This window comes from Myotis davidii, unplaced genomic scaffold (assembly GCF_000327345.1).
Source record: "Myotis davidii unplaced genomic scaffold, ASM32734v1 scaffold370, whole genome shotgun sequence".
Taxonomy (NCBI): Eukaryota; Metazoa; Chordata; class Mammalia; order Chiroptera; family Vespertilionidae; genus Myotis; species Myotis davidii.
In genome coordinates this window covers 7,694,547-7,710,233 of record NW_006288615.1, presented here as the reverse complement: position 1 = coordinate 7,710,233, position 15,687 = coordinate 7,694,547, and the positions used below count along the sequence as shown (strand labels likewise).

General features: G+C 49.1%; 1 protein-coding gene across 1 annotated transcript in view; it reads left to right on the top strand.

Annotated features, from left to right (window-relative positions):
* The window catches only part of NDUFA10 (NADH:ubiquinone oxidoreductase subunit A10), a 30,371-nt gene that overhangs the window by 329 nt on the left and 14,355 nt on the right, over window positions 1-15,687 (top strand). Inside the window, exons 2-8 of the mRNA XM_006760507.2 lie at window positions 1,190-1,358; window positions 2,053-2,268; window positions 4,866-4,952; window positions 7,867-7,988; window positions 9,068-9,147; window positions 11,110-11,164; window positions 12,987-13,072. Coding sequence (XP_006760570.1) covers window positions 1,190-1,358; window positions 2,053-2,268; window positions 4,866-4,952; window positions 7,867-7,988; window positions 9,068-9,147; window positions 11,110-11,164; window positions 12,987-13,072 — 815 coding nt within the window. The remainder of the gene's footprint in view (window positions 1-1,189; window positions 1,359-2,052; window positions 2,269-4,865; window positions 4,953-7,866; window positions 7,989-9,067; window positions 9,148-11,109; window positions 11,165-12,986; window positions 13,073-15,687) is intronic.

The window sequence follows — 15,687 nt, the reverse complement described above, 5'->3', positions numbered from 1 at the left end:
ACGGGAGGTCCGGCCTGCCCTCCCGGTGCCACCCCTTCCGCTGTCCCCGGGCCTCTGGGCGGCGGCTCTCAGTGTCTCTGTCTCGGGGGGACGCCTCTGCCCCCGGTGCCGATTCGCGGACAGACCTCAGGGGCCGCGAACTTCCCCGGCCTCTTTATCCCAGGGGCCCGAGGCGAACCGGCCGCCCTCTGCCCTGGTGTGGGAGGCCGGTCTGCAGGCCCCGTACCCCGGGCAGGTGTGCGGTGCGCGCAAAGGAGCCCGGCGCGCGCTCCCCGCTGCACTGGGTCGCGTAGCGGCTCTGACAGCCAGCCCGGGCGGGGCCTGACGCAGAGCAGAAGGCCTTTGGGCTGGATTTGAGAGGACAAGGGGACCCCCGTGGTCGCCAACAGGGACGGCTGGCATTGCACGCGGAGGGTCCAGAGAAGCACAACTGTGGCTGGAAACTTGGGAATACATCGCTGGGTGGCTGTGGCTTGCTAGTCACTTTGCCCCTCGATTGTATTTCTCTGTGTGCGTGTGTGCCCGCGCGCGTTGGAGGGATTGTTATGGTTTTAGTGCAAAAAATAGATTGGTGGTATTGAAGTCAGGAGATGAGGCAGGTGTTTGCATTGTGGGTGAGAGAGGTGAGGACATCTGTGGATCCGTGGGATAGGAAGGTGACGCAGGATCAGTAGGATTTTGTGAGTGAGTGTGGAGTTGGAGGAAGGAGGAGCATGTGAAAGATGACTCCATGTCTGCGCTGTTTCCCTTGGTTGGTAGTGGAAAAGAGAGCTTCTGAGGGATCAGGGTTGGGTGCAGGGTGTGGATGCCACATCTCAGTTTTAGGTCTGTTAGCTTACAGGAATTATCAGGACACCTAGTGGAGCTGTTTGAAGACAGTGAGGCAATCAGGACAGACTAGACTGGAGAAATGTTCTTTATGTCCTTCCTACCTTTCTCCCTCCCTCCCCCGCCCCCCACTCTCCCTACACTCTGCCTTACTTTCATCTATCCAATTTTTATTAAACATAATCCCCTGTCCTTAAGAATTTACCTTGGGTGTGGGACGGGGAGACCTGTAATTAAACAAATAGGTAGTAAAGTTGTAGATATTGGCAGTTTTATACCAACAGCCTTCTTGGCCTTCTACCTAATAGCTGCTCGTGCCTGCAGCAGCCAGCATGCCCACATGTGTTGTTGTGTTTTTCAGGGAGGAATCCATACGAGTGTACAGGGCCAGAAACAGTTTGGTCCTTTGGCGTTCATATTTGGTGACAAAACATCAAAAAAACTGACAAAATTCAGCAAAGTGATAACCGTCGATGGCAATATATGTTCTGGAAAAAGCAAGCTTGCAAAAACAATAGCAGAGAAACTAGGTATGAATCTGTGTCATGCAGAATGACAGTATTTTCTCCGATGTATGATTGCTTCTCTGAGGTTGATTTTACTTTAATATTGGCTAGGTAGCATTGGGCTAAGGTAGGTATTTTGCATTTAAAAATATTTATAAAAGCTGTTTTTAACTTTCATATTTGGAAAATTAAAAAATCCTTGCCATTCTCAGTTTGGTGGAAATGGTGCACTTTGACACGAGCTGTCTTACTTGAGCTTTATAACAGCCTCTGAAACGGAGCATATAAAGGCAGTCATCACAGATGGGTAAACTCAGTATGAAGCTGACTGCACACAGCTCTTTAGAGCAAAGCCAGGTGCCAGCCCCCTTTCCTACTCCCATACCTTCCTGTGATCCTTAATGAGCACCTGCTTGCTTGCACACGGGACTCCCATAGTTGTGGGTTGAGTTCATATGGGGTGGGGGTGCAGGGAGGCTTGTTGCAGTGAAACCTCTGAGCCGACATGCTTCTCTCATGCCTGTTTCAGACATGTCTTCAGTGTCTTTAGTGCTCCCTTGAGCACACCTGTGTCTTTGGTGTGCAGGTTACTGTCCCCAGGTCCTCACCAGTGAGCCTCAGTGCTGGTGTTCAGATAGGGGTTCCTGTTAGTGCATGCTGCTTGCTGATAGGGCGTGAAGCATCCACCTCTCTTTTCATGTGGTCCGTCTCTCCTCAGGCTTGAAGCACTTTCCTGAAGCAGGAATACACTATGTAGACAGCACCACAGGGGATGGAAAACCCCTGGACGTACAGTATAGTGGCAACTGCAGTTTGGAGAAGTTTTACGATGATCCCAAAAGTAACGACGGCAACAGTTACCGTCTGCAGTCCTGGCTGTATGCCAGTCGCCTCCTGCAGTACGCAGACGCCTTGGAACACTTGCTGAGCACAGGTGCAGTATCCATGGCCAGGTAGCTGGTGCGCGTGTTCTGCACTTGAACCCTGTTCTGGAACTCAGCCACTTTAGATTGCCACTAGTGAGTTTTTCCTTAAGGGCATCTGATGAAGCAACTTCTCTCTTTCCATAAGATCATAAATTTCCCAAGACCCATGTGATCGTCGTTTTAGAATAAATTCACTTCATATTATTTAACTTTTGTGTATTGGAGTGAGATTTATGGAGTATATGGAATTTGTCTGGCACATTTGTCAAAACAAAGGAGGGGGAAAAAGGACCTCCAAATGACTGGGAGGAAGTGGAGTCATAGTCGTGGGAATGGGGCCATGTGCCAGACAGAGGTAGGGTTGCAACAAAATAGGATTGTCACTGAAGCTCAGAGATGGGCTGGAATTCACCATCACTCCAGAGGGTGGAAGTTAACCATCTGGATGATGGCAGTGGTGGAGGAGATGGCATACACAGCAGGGGCGGGGGAGGGGGGTGCCCCTGGAAGTTACATGAAGCAGGCATGAAGTGGACAAGGGCTAGGTACTGGGGCAGGCAAGGCCCAGCGTATTGGGGGCAAGTACCAGGGATAAGGACACAGGAGATGGAGGGACTCGGTACAAATGGGGCAAGACCAAGTTGTTGGGAATGCAGAATAAGGTTGGAATTCAGGCCGGGCTGCATCATCCTCCTGGTAACTTGCACATGGGTGAGACTTGGTCCTCAGAACACCCTGAGACTCAGAAGACGGATGCAGCACTGGTACGCGGCCACAGTCACAAGCCCAAGTAGTCCTGCATTCTCTCACAGAAACAGATGCTATGTGCGAGATGGGTGGTTTGTACCAGCCATGTACTAGTACATGGTTGCCACACCAATCGACTATCAGTTATCTGGTGAGCTTATTTACGAAGAGCCCAGCTGCCACCTAGAGCAGTGGTTCTCAACCTTCTGGCCCTTTAAATACAGTTCTTCATGTTGTGGCCCAACCATAAAATTATTTTCGTTGCTACTTCATAACTGTAATGTTACTACTGTTCTGAATCGTAATGTAAATATCTGATATGCAGGATGGTCTTAGGCGACCCCTGTGAAAGGGTCGTTCGACTGCCAAAGGGGTCGCGACCTACAGGTTGAGAACCGCTGACCTAGAGGTTCTGCTTCATGGGGTCTGAGTGTGAGCACAGGTAACTGATGATGCTGGTTCAGAAGCCTGCATTTGAGAGACCCTGTCTATGTTCTGGCAGGTCCCACATACACAGATTGCACAACGAGATGCAGGATAATGCTCTTTAGTTGGTTTCAGAGGGCCTAGTTATTATCTTACTTTTCTAACATGTTATTAGTGATACTTTTTCTTCTATGAACATAAGCCCTGATTTTGATCAACTCTGCTCCTGATTAAACAATGTGGCCTTGATGCTCTGTGCCAGGACCAGCTCACAGGAGCCACGTGGAGCCTGCAGGCATTAATGACACTCCATTCACTCCAGGTTCTTCCTGAAGCATACTTCAGCCCTGCCTCAGGACTCCCCATTTCTTAAAAAGAAACCTTTTAAATGAAAACTTGTTTCCTTTTGTGCTATACTAATGTATTCATTAAATATTTAGTGAGTGCCAGCTGTGTTCTAGGAACTAGGGGCTACCACAGGAAGTCAGTCCCCACCCCTGGGGCTTACATTTTAGTAGGTGAGACACGGAGTAAAAGGCAAAAATTGGTGCCATGTCAGGTAGTGAGTGTAGGTGCAGGGAGGAAGGGGTTTGGAGCAGGGCTAGAGGCTACTCTTCCAGATGGGAAGGTCAGGGGAGGCCTCTGCCCAGCACTGCAGGACTGAGTGCAGGGAAATGGGCCGGGAGCCTCTGGGTACCAGCACTCTGAGCATGGAGAGCCGCTGTGTGCTGTAGTGACATTCAGGAGGCCATCACGTGGGAGCGCAGTGAACGAGGCTGGGAGTTGAGGGGCAGGAGGCCAGAGAAGTAGCCTGGGCGAGATGGTCAGTTGTTGGTTTTTCCCCGGAAGGAGAGGAAGCTATTGAGAGTTTGAGTGGAGGGGTGACAGGATCTGGCTGCAGTTTGGAAATGCCTATGTGGGTGAGTGAGAGCAGCCTGAGGCTGGGGGGCAGGTGGGCGGGAACTGAGCTGGAGACAGGCCGGTCAGAGGTGAGGAGGCTTGCACTGGGAGGGTTGCTGCAGGAGTGGTGCTAAGTAGTTAGATAGGAATGCCTTTGGGAGAAAGCTGGCAGTTAGCTGTGAGTGGGGTGTTGGCCGGAGGGGACCTGAGGAGGAGCCTGGTCTCACCAAGGGGGCAGGTGCAGGATTGTGATGGGCATGGTGGGCGGGGAAACCTGTGGTTTAAAGTGGAAACACTTTCTAGTAATCAGATGCTTTTGTTGCAGCTGACACAATGAAGCAGTATGGTCTCTTGCCCAAACCAAAAAAATATTGTTTGAAAATCAGTTCCCACTTAGAAGTGTATCTATGTTCTTTTGAAAATATTTGGACTTGTAAATAACTTTTCCCCCCTTTCTAAAATGAAATTACACATTCCCAGTGCTGTAGTCATCATGTCTGATTTTTGGTGTCTGTTTCCCTCCTTGAAACAGGGCAGGGTGTCGTGTTGGAGCGCTCCATCTACAGCGACTTTGTGTTCCTGGATGCGATGTACAAGCAGGGCTTCATCCGGAGGCAGTGTGAGTCCCTTCTCGAGCCAGCTCCTGGGTCGTCAGGGCTGTGATACACCACCTTTAGCTGGTGTGCATTCTGGGAACGTCTGCCATTATTTAGTAACTCCACAGGAAACAAATGGCTTCTCCACCCTCTCTCCCCTAAGGCTACATCTGCTGTGAAAGCAGAGTGGTGTCCTGGGCTGTGAGCACACAGCTGAACCCCCAGCTCCCACATGGCCTTCCCCAAGAAATCCCCCCGGCTCTCTGCTCTAGCTGCTACCTAAGCTATTTTTCTTTGGTCAATAGATTTAATTTCCCTGAACTGCACTTTCTAGTGTATTTTGTAATTAGGTGTCTTTCATCTCTCATGCCTATACCTGGTGACAGCTGGTATTATCATCACCCTTTCTCTCCAACAGGGTGCTGCACTGAGGCTTTTAGGGACAGTAGCTCTGTGTGGGGCATTGGCCATTCTGACAAGTGGCATGTGGACAGGAATAAAGACCTGGGTAAAGGTCATCTGACCACAAGAGGTGATAGAAGCCTGCCTAGCCGGGCCAGGTTATTGTACCCAGGAGTGTGCTGGGCGGGGTGGGGCAGGGAGGGGTGGGGCTGGGGAAGGGCCATGTCAGTCTGCCCATGGACCTTCTTCTGTGTGCTCTGCCTGCTGGAGGGGAGGTGGGGGTGGCTCATCTCTGGAGGGCAGAGTAAGCATTGTTGGTTAGTGAATGGGGGAGCGGGGGGCACGCCAGTGATGAGTGAGGCCAGGCTGTCTGCTCCTGTATGCCTGTCTGCCCTGCTGTTGAGGGTGTCCACTGCCTGCCTGTACAGGGAGCAGCCAGAGCCCTGGCCTCTGACCACGGTACCAACCCCTGCTGGACATACTGAGTGGCAGTTAGAGTCGATCAGCAGCCTTCTGGAGGGCAGGCTGTGTGCAGGCTCTGTCCCAGGTGCCAGGGAGATGAAGATGTATCAGAGGCTCCCCTGTCCTGCAGTGGGGAGGCAGTGTTAAAGCAGCACAGGTGGCTAGTTGCAGGAAAATGCGTGTGGGTCCTTGGTATTGTCGGGGTGCTGTGGAAGCATACAGGACGTCTAACCAGCTGGGACATGGTGTGTGGTGACCTTAGAGAGTGAACCCTGGCGAGCAATGCACAGTGCAGCAGGATGAGTGAGGACGGTGCACATGGAGGGGCTGCCCCTCAGCTTGGTCGCTAGGACTTTACCTGAAAGGACTGAGGAGCCCCTGTAGTGTTTTAGGCATGGAGGGATGTGGTGAGATTTGAGTTCATGCATCTGGAGGGATGTCTGGTGAGAGGAAATTGGAGGAGGACGAGTGTATCATAGGGTGAGGGCCACACGGGGTAGTGGGGCAGCCTGCTGAGGTGGGTGGATCTGAGACAGAGCAGGTGCACATGGCAAGCTTGGGGTCAGCTCCATGGGAGAGTAAAAGTGGACCTGCCTGGACTGACGGGGTCACCAAGGGAGGAGGACCCTCAAGGGCAGCAGCTGGGCATGCCCAGTCAGATTCTTGTGAGAGAGCTGTGATGATGTCCTTAAGGCAGCTGCGTGTCTGAGCTAAAGTCCTGAGCAGTGGTCTGGGCTGGAGATGAGTGTGAGGGGTCAGCACTGCAGAGCCCACAGAGTGAGAGGTGAGGCCTGAGACTGGAATCCTTGGGGGCTTCCAGGTTCCAGGAAGGAAGGCCAGTGCAGAATTGCGCCTGAATGGTCAGAAATACACACAGGGCCAGTAGGGTAGTGGTGGACAGTCGTAGCGTAGTGGTAGACAGTCATAGGGTAGTGGTGGCAGTCATCAGTGCCACAACAAGAGTCATTGCAGTGCTGGGTTGGGGGAAAGAGATCACTTGCATGTGGGTGGCGTACAAGAAGGTGAGATTGCCTAAGAAATGGGAGCAGGAACAGGAATATAGAGGAAGCAGCTGAAGGGAGCTCCACTGATGTGGGAGGGATGGGCCTGGTTCCAGGGTGGATGGATAGGAAGCAAACTCAAGGCTGCGTGTTCTCTGCATGGACAGATGTTAGGTGGTTATGGTCAGGGAGCAGCATCCATGGTGAGCTTTGGCCATTCACTCTGATTCCACCTCCTCACTGGCCTCTCGCGTTTCCCAGCTGCCTTGGACCAGCGGCCTGTCCTGAATTGTCTTGAAAACCAGAGCTGCCAGGAGTGGTCACCTGAGTGTTTGCTTTAGAGCAAGGTAGTTTTCTTTCCATGCATCTTAGTGTGATCACAAAGTTTGTCACTTCTGGAAGTTTCCACCATGTGACAATGTGCAGACCATGCTTTCTTGACAGTGTTCCTGTGTGGGCAAGGGTGGTGTCTTTTACTCCTTAGAGAAGATCTGTTATGATGAAGAAATAAATACACATATTAGAGTGTATATGACCCATTCCTGGTGCCTAGGAAGTAAGTAGTTTTAGTGCTAGCTTTACCCAGTGGCCAGGTAAGTTTCTATTGAATGAGTACAAAAACGTTTTACATAATGTTAAGGCATGCTTTAAAATTAAATACCCCTTGCATTTTGAAGTTATTTATTACATGTTCTTACAAGCTAATATCTTTTTAAAATATGATACTTTGTAAAACACTGTGTAATATGAAGCGAGCATTCTCGTGACCTGTCCACAGTGTGTTAAGTGTGTCCAAGATGCATTTAAAAATCCTAAGGCTGTTAAAGTCAGGGTTTGCATCCCAGCATGATCTCTGGGCCTGGTACTCTAGGACTGTGGAACTGCAGGGTTGCTGTGCTAGGGCCACTGGCACCTGCAGAGCCATCCCACGGCTGGTTTGCAGCTGCACTGACAGCTGACTGGCTCTGAGAGGTGCATATGCCTTTGTCCTTGTATTTGAAGAAGAGTGTGTTTTAGAAACACCTATGTTGGACTATTAGATGACAGATGGCGCCTCTCCTGTGTGTGCCAGGTGTGGACCACTACAACGAGGTGAAGAAAGTGACCATCTGCGAGTACCTGCCTCCTCACGTGGTGATCTACATCGACATGCCCGTTCCAGAGGTCCAAGCTCAGATTCAGAAGAAGGGAGATGTAAGTCAGCTTTTCATTGAGGCCTATCTCTCTTCTGCACCCTCCTTGTCTCTCACAGGGACATCTGCAGGAGGCAGAAATGACTGCTGAGGCTCACAAGGTGGGGCACACATGGCCCCGAGAGAGCAGGCACTTTTACAAGGACTGAAGGCCCCTGGCCAGTTGCTGCTCTCCACCAGCGCCCTCCAGTCCCTAGTGCCAGCCCACTCTTGTCCCCTTTGCCTGTGTCTTCTAAACCAGCCGTCGCCAACCGGTGGTCCGTGGACCACTGGTGGTCCATGAGGTCCAAAAGGTTGGCGACCACTGTTCTAAACCATTCTGTAAGACAGGTGTGCTAACAGGACTTCCCTTGGCCCTGTACCTTTTGCTCTCTAATGGGGATTTCATGCCTCTTATTTTCCTATGAATCAAAACTGATTTCTGAATCCCACTACTGTCTGTTTAACTCTTTTCCTGCCTACTGAAGAGTAGAACAGTCATCTCACACATATCCGTTTACTCTCTGTGGCCTTGGTTGGGACTGGGTTAGAGGCGCTGGCTCTGCAGCATAATGGGGACAAGGGTAACTGATAAGGACCACTTGCCCTGGGACTGCTTCCTGTTTGGAAATGTCACTCCCACAGGGAACATTTTCCTGGGGAAGAAGGACATTGTTTTTTTTTTAAAAAATGTATTTTTATTGATTTCAGAGAGGAAGAGAGAGGGAGAGAGAGATAGAAACATCAATGATGAGAGAGAATCATTGATTGGCTGCCTCCTGCACATCTCCTACTGGGGATCGAGCCCACAACCCGGGCATGTGCCCATGACTGGAACCGAACTCGGGACCCTTCAGTCTGCAGGCCGACGCTCTATCCACTGAGCCAAACCAGCCAGGGCAGGACCTTCTTTTTGACACTGAGATGAAGATGAGAGTAATCCTAAGTCGTCCCAAGGCCGCTTCCTATCACCCAGAGTCCCTGCAGCGCCCAGCATGAGTTCTAAGAAAACACTGTCCACTGATGGTGTCCACAGTTCATACACGCACAGGTAAAAGCAGAGAAGGCTGAGCCTTCACACCTGTACTTCTGTTTGTTTAGCCACATGAGATGAAGATCACTTCTGCCTATCTTCAGGACATCGAGAACGCCTATAAGAAGACCTTCCTTCCTGAAATGAGGTGAGCCAAGGGCATGACTACGAGAGCACAGTCTTTCACACACAGGTCCTGACGCTCCGCCGCCCAAGGAGCTCTCTGTGTGCAAGGATGTTGTCTGAGTGTTTAATCTGCTGTTAAGCAAGAACGATAGCATACTTTCCTGTGTGATTTGGCAGGGTTTTTGGTTGGTTTTTTTGGTTTGCTTATTTTGTCAAAACATTTCTTGTCTTACAGTTTTAAAATTTTTTATGCTTTAAGTAAACTGAAGCTCTATTTCATCATGGGTTTCAGCATGAGAAAACTTCACATATTTTTGCTTTAGGTGGCAACTACACATTCACACTGACCTAGAAGGGTTGCTTGGTCGTGCTCAGGGAACTGGTACAGACAGGCGTGAACATAAGCTGTGTCTGTGGATACTTTAAATGGAATCTAATCAGTGTTTGGGTTAAGTGGCTCCTGTAAATCCATATACCACGAGCTGCTGGGTGGAATCAACTTCATCCATGTGTAGACTGCCTGTTCAAACAACAAGGTCAGGAGTGAGAAATGCATGCAGGAGGCAAGTGTGGACAGGAGGGAGCATGAGCAACATTGTAAAATCTGGTATAGTGTGGTGTTCATCTGGAAAAGTTGGTTTACACACAGACACACACACACACACACACACACACACACGTATGCCTACAGCTAGTTCTTACACCACAGAAGTAAAACTGTGGATGAAACAGTAGCCTGTTGACCATGGTCTGAGAGGTGGTGATGTTTGGCACCATAGTAGTGGGTCTCGTGGATTTCAGCTTGTGAATTCTTAAGGTATTTATTCTATAGGTTACATCCCATGAATAGGACGGTGCGCTGATGTAGGGACACCTAAATGAGAAAATGTCCCTGTGTCTGTTGTGTGGACAATCTGTGGGAAGCATAGTCCACCTTCGGCATTCTGCTGTCCCCTTCAAGAGTGGGCTCTAATGGGCGGCCTTGCTGGCCTCTGGCCAGGTGTGGCCTAGAGTTTCTGTCTAGTTGGTCTGGAGATGGAAGCAGGCAGCCTCCTTCACTGGTAAGGTATAGTCTTTTTTTTTTTTTAAATATATTTTATTGATTTTTTACAGAGAGGAAAGGAGAGAGATAGGGAGTTAGAAACATCGATGAGAGAGATACATCGATCAGCTGCCTCCTGCACATCTCCCACTGGGGATGTGCCCGCAACCCAGGTACATGCCCTTGACCGGAATCAAACCCGGGACCTTTCAGTCCGCAGGCCGACGCTCTATCCACTGAGCCAAACCGGATTCGGCTGGTAAGATATAGTCTTACCAGCCTTCAGCTTTCAGTCATCTCCTGCTGGGTGAGCAGGTCTCTAACGGCCGTGTTGAGAGGAAGTGGCAGAGTAAATGGCACTCTGTTGTCCCCTTTTCTCTGGGATCCAAAGATGGATTTTCAGTGCCAAGGACAAAGGGAAGGGAGTGCTGTCCTGTTGCATAGTTTGATTGAAAGAGCTTATTTTGATGGTTCATTTGCCTCTGAAATTCTAGATTCTAGCAGCTCAGGTAATCTATGTGTGTGTCCACCATGACCACTGGGCTGCTGTCAGTGCACATGTCTCACTGCGTCCCTGGCCTCCTTTGTACTTTTTTTTAATGAGTGCAGCCTCTGGAGACAGTCTGCATAGCAGTGCAGGTGACTTGTGTGCCCTGCCTTCTGTAGACACAGGTGGCTCTGGTTTCTCACGTGTGTGGGGTGGAAGCAGCAGGGAAGGCAGGAGCAGACCTGCTGTTGTCACTGTCCGTCATGGGCACATTCATACTTGTAACTTGTCCTCCTGACCTAGTCAGGCCATGGAAGCCAGTGCAGGCCCAGCCCAGCACCCAGTTCAAGAATGTGACCTGTGCCTGTTTGTAGTGGCAACTTCAAGGTTAAGTGCTCGTTTGTACAGTAATGAAAGCTTGGAAAATTTACACTGACTTTCCTCTTTATCTACAGTGAAAAATGTGAAGTTTTACAGTATAGTGTAAAGGAAGCTCAAGATGCAGAAAAGGTAAGAAAATGACTGAAAAGTTTGTGATTATTAAATCCAATTCATGTATAAGCTCCTTGCGAATCAGATTATCCGTTCAGTTCCCAATGGTCTGGGAAACAGCTGTATTTTACAATCAAAGGGAAGTTCCACACTCATCACACTCTCTGCACATTATTTTCTTATAAATAATTCTGCTTCTGTGATCTTAAAATGATGTAGTGGTGGATACAAAGAACCGCGAGTTACCTGTTTCAGAATGTATGATACAGAAGGTAACACTGAAACTTGACTTAGTTAACAAGGAAGATTTAGTATGTCAAGATACCAGCTTCCCCCAAATCAGCAGGTGCATTTTGTAAAAATTCAAGTGAATCTCGGTATAATTAATGAGTAATAGCCAAAAAATTTTGAAAAAAAGTAATATAAGAACATTTGCCTTCCAAAATACAAAAGCATATTATAAAATTGTGGCAATGAAAGTGCTGTGGTAGTAATACTAGAATAAATGAATAGATGAATGGAACAGTACAGAGTCCAGAAACAGGTGCACGTGCGTGCTCACATGTGTGTGTGTGCTTGTGTGTGTGTGTGCACCTGCACATGTGTGAGACTTGATTTGGTAAAGACAGTATTTTAAAGACTAATAAGAAAGTATAGGAAAACAGCTTATTTCTTGAAAGGTATTGAGGCAGTTGACCATTCATTTGCTAAAAAAGAAAAGTACTATCTCACGTCTTATATATTAAGCACAGCCCAGCCAGTGTGGCTCAGGAACCAAGAAGTCACCAGTTCAATTTCTGGTCAGGGCACATGCCTGGGTTATGGGCTTGATCCCTGGTAGGGGTGTGCAGGAGGCAGCCGATTGATGATGTTTCTCATCATTAATGCTTCTGTCTCTCTAACCCTCTCCCTTTTTCCCTCTCTAAAAAAAATCAATAAGAACATTAAAAAAAAGCATAAATTACTTAAAAAAATAAGAATTTTAGAAGAAAAAACATTTGTGATCTGGGGTTGAGCTGCAGGTCGTGACATAGCAGAAGGATCATAGAGCTGCCTGCTTCCCTATGAAACACCCTGAGCTGCCTCCTGGCTTGGAGGAGAGAGAGCAGGGCTCTCCTATGGGAGGCTTGCGTTCAGCTGGCTCTGGGCCGGCTTCAGAGTTCCTTTTAGGTTTGATTTATTTTGCTCTTCCACTGATTCAGCCACATTTCATTCCTTCCCAGCCTTCTGTGTTTGTAGTGCTGACTTGTTTTAGGTTATTGTGAAATCTTTTAGAGAATAGATGGCATGTGTTTAAGAAGAGTGATGCATTTTAGCTCTAAGACTGTCATTACTTGAGTTCTTATTGAATACATCAAAATTCTTGAAACTTAGATGACTTCTCCCAGTTGGGTGTGTTTCGGGAGAGAGTGCATCCTAAAGGTGCTCCTCTGGGAGGCCAGGCTGTCCTGGCCGCAGGCTTTGGGCTGAGAACATGGGTCATGGAACTTCCCAAAGGAACGCATTTACTTTATTATTATTCTGTTATTCCTGGAATGAAGTTGCTTGGAGGAAATGAGTGTCTATCACAAACTCAGGTCTCCTCCCTAGTCTGACTCTTACCTGCCCCTTTTCTCCCAGACTGTCAGGTAATGTCTCCTGTGTTAACTGGGCAAGACGCCCACATTGAGGGATCATCACTCAGTCCCCCTCTTCACTGAAGGCCATCTGTTTGGACTTCCTTCCTTTTTCACTTTTATAGTGTGATTCTTCCTGCCAGATATTTGTAGTTTATGGTTATTAAAATATCGTGTCATTTAAAATGAGACTTTCCATTAAAATTGGAATTCCCACTGTCCAGGTGGTGGAGGACATCGAATATCTCAAGTTTGACAAGGGGCCGTGGCTCGACCAGAGTGACACTTCCTTCTACCATCTGCGGATGCTGTGAGTATGGGGACATTGAGAACGGCCGGAACGGGGAGGGCTGGTGTTTGAGTTGGATATGTTGCCTGCTGCAGAGATGGATTTGTGAAGGAATTATGTTTCAAGTTAGGTGTTAACAGGCTAACCTGTACTGAGGCAGATTTCCTCTTTCTTTTCAAATGGTGGTCTTATATTGAATTGATTGTGTTATTAATTCAGCAGCCACTTTACCTTCACCACATGCCAGGCACTGTTTCAGATGTAAAGGATTTGGTATCAAGTAAAACACCTCATGCCATCAAATGTATGTTTTGTTGGGGAGATAGAGTACCCACATCAATAGAACTGTGTCGGTGCTAAAGGCTGAAGGAAGGCAACACTGGGTAACGGGACAGCAAGTGACCGAAAACGCTGTTGGGGAAGGTGCGAGAAAGGCCTGTTTTCTGAAGAGGCCCGAGTGACGCAGGGAGTGGGCCTGTGGTATTTGGGGGTAAGCATGGGACAGGGAGGCCAGGTCATGGACAGAGCCTGGGCAGGAGCTTGGTGGGAGAGTGTGCCCAGCAGCCCAGCCAGTGTGGCTGGAGCAGAGGAGAGTGAAGGAGTGAGCGGTTTAACCTGATAAGGAGGGTGAGGGACACTGAAAAGATAGCAGATCGAGGAATCAGAGGTCGAAGTCATATCCACTCATAATGGAAAGTTGGGAAACTAAAGCCCATATTACAATGAAATCGCCTATGATTCTGCCACCACAGAAGCCAGTGCTAACAGTTTAATGCTGGTTCTTGCAATCTTTTTTTAAAATGTGTGTGCTTATATATTTCTAAATAAAAATTATCTTGCATATATCTTTGTATTCTATTTTTAGTATCATGAGCATGTCCCTACTTTATTAAATATTTAGAATTTTGATTTTTAATGGCCCTTCATGTCTGCTGTTGAATCTATTGGTTGAGATAGAAATCAGGGGTGGCAAACCACAGCTTGGGGGCCAAATCCAGCACTCAGCTGCACAGAGTGGTCCTCACATTTTTAAAGGATTGTAAGGAGAAAGGTATACATGACAGCAACCATATATAGGCCTCAAAGCCTAAAATACTTACTGTCTGGTCCTTTACTGAGAGAGTTTGTCAGCCCTGAGATACACCATCTCTTAAATATTGATCTTTCCAGTCATTTCAATTTCTTCATATCCATAGTACAGTAATGAGCATATTGTACAAGTTACTCGCTTAAGGTATAAAAGTGTAGTTACTGGCCAGATTATATGAATGCATTTTACAACTACTGATATATTCTAAAATTATTCTCCAGAAAATGTGTACCAGTTTGCAAGCTTGTACCTGTCTTCTGAAAGTCCCTATGAAGACAGTTTCTATCCTATCTAATAAAAGAGAAACATGGTAATTGGCATACGACCGCTACCCTTCCCATTGGCTAATCAGGGCGATATGCAAATTAACTGCCAGCCAAGATGGCGGCCGGCAGCCAGGCAGCTTGAAACTAACCTGAGACTTGCTTGCTTCAGTGACGGAGGACTCCAACGTTCCCCTCCTGCCGCTGCAGGCCTCTGAGCTGCAAGCAACTATGTAACAAACATAGAAGCTAAACAAAACCCCAGAAACCTGCCCAGCTTCAGCCAGCAGGATCGCAACATTGTAAGCAAAGGCCAGAAACCTACTTTCAGCAGCAGAGCCCTAAGAGCGGGAGCCAAGCCTCAAAGCTAAAGCTGGCCCAGAAAAAAAAAAAGAAAAAAAGGAGGGGTTGGGAGCTTCAGTCACCCCCAGCCTGAAAACAGCCCTCAACTCCTCACCCAGACTGGCCAGGCACCCCAGTGGGGACCCCCACCCTGATCCAGGACACCCTTCAGGGCAAACCAGCCGACACCCACCCATGCACCAGGCCTCTACCCTATATAGTAAAAGGGTAATATGCCTCCCAGCACCAGGATCAGCGGAGCCGCGAGGCCTCCCGGCACCGGGATCAGCGTGACGGGGCAGCGCCCAAACCTCCTGATCGCCCTGCCGCTCTGTGTGTGTGACAGGGTGCGGCGCCCCAACCCCCTGATGGGCCCTGCTCTGTGCATGACGGGGTGGCGCCGCAACCTCCCCATCGACCCTGCCTTGAGTGTGACGGGATGGGGCCCCAACCCTCCAATCGGCCCTACCCTGAGCGTGACTGAGGGTGGAATCACAACCTCCCGATCGCCCTGCTCTGTGTATGACAGGGGGCGGCACCCCAACTCCCCAATCGGCCCTGCTCTGAGCCCGACCAGGGGCTGCACCTAGGGATTGGGCCTGTCCTCTGCCACCAGGAGGACGCCTAAGCCAGCAGGGCGTTATCTCCTGAGGGGTCCCAGACTGCAAGAGGGCACAGACCGGGCTGAGGGACTCCCCTCCCCCCCGAGTGCACAAATTTTTGTGCACCGGGCCTCTAGTATATATATAAAAAGCCAGGACCTGAATGCTATGACGACTGGAACTACTGGTCGCTATGACTCCCACTGGTTGCTATCATGCCCACTGCAGCCAGCGAACTGGCAGATGAGGGTGGGGCCCACTGGCCAACCTCCCATGGCCCCTCCCCCCATTAAGCCCTGCCCCTGATGGGCCTCCACCACCCTGATCAGCCCGCAGCCC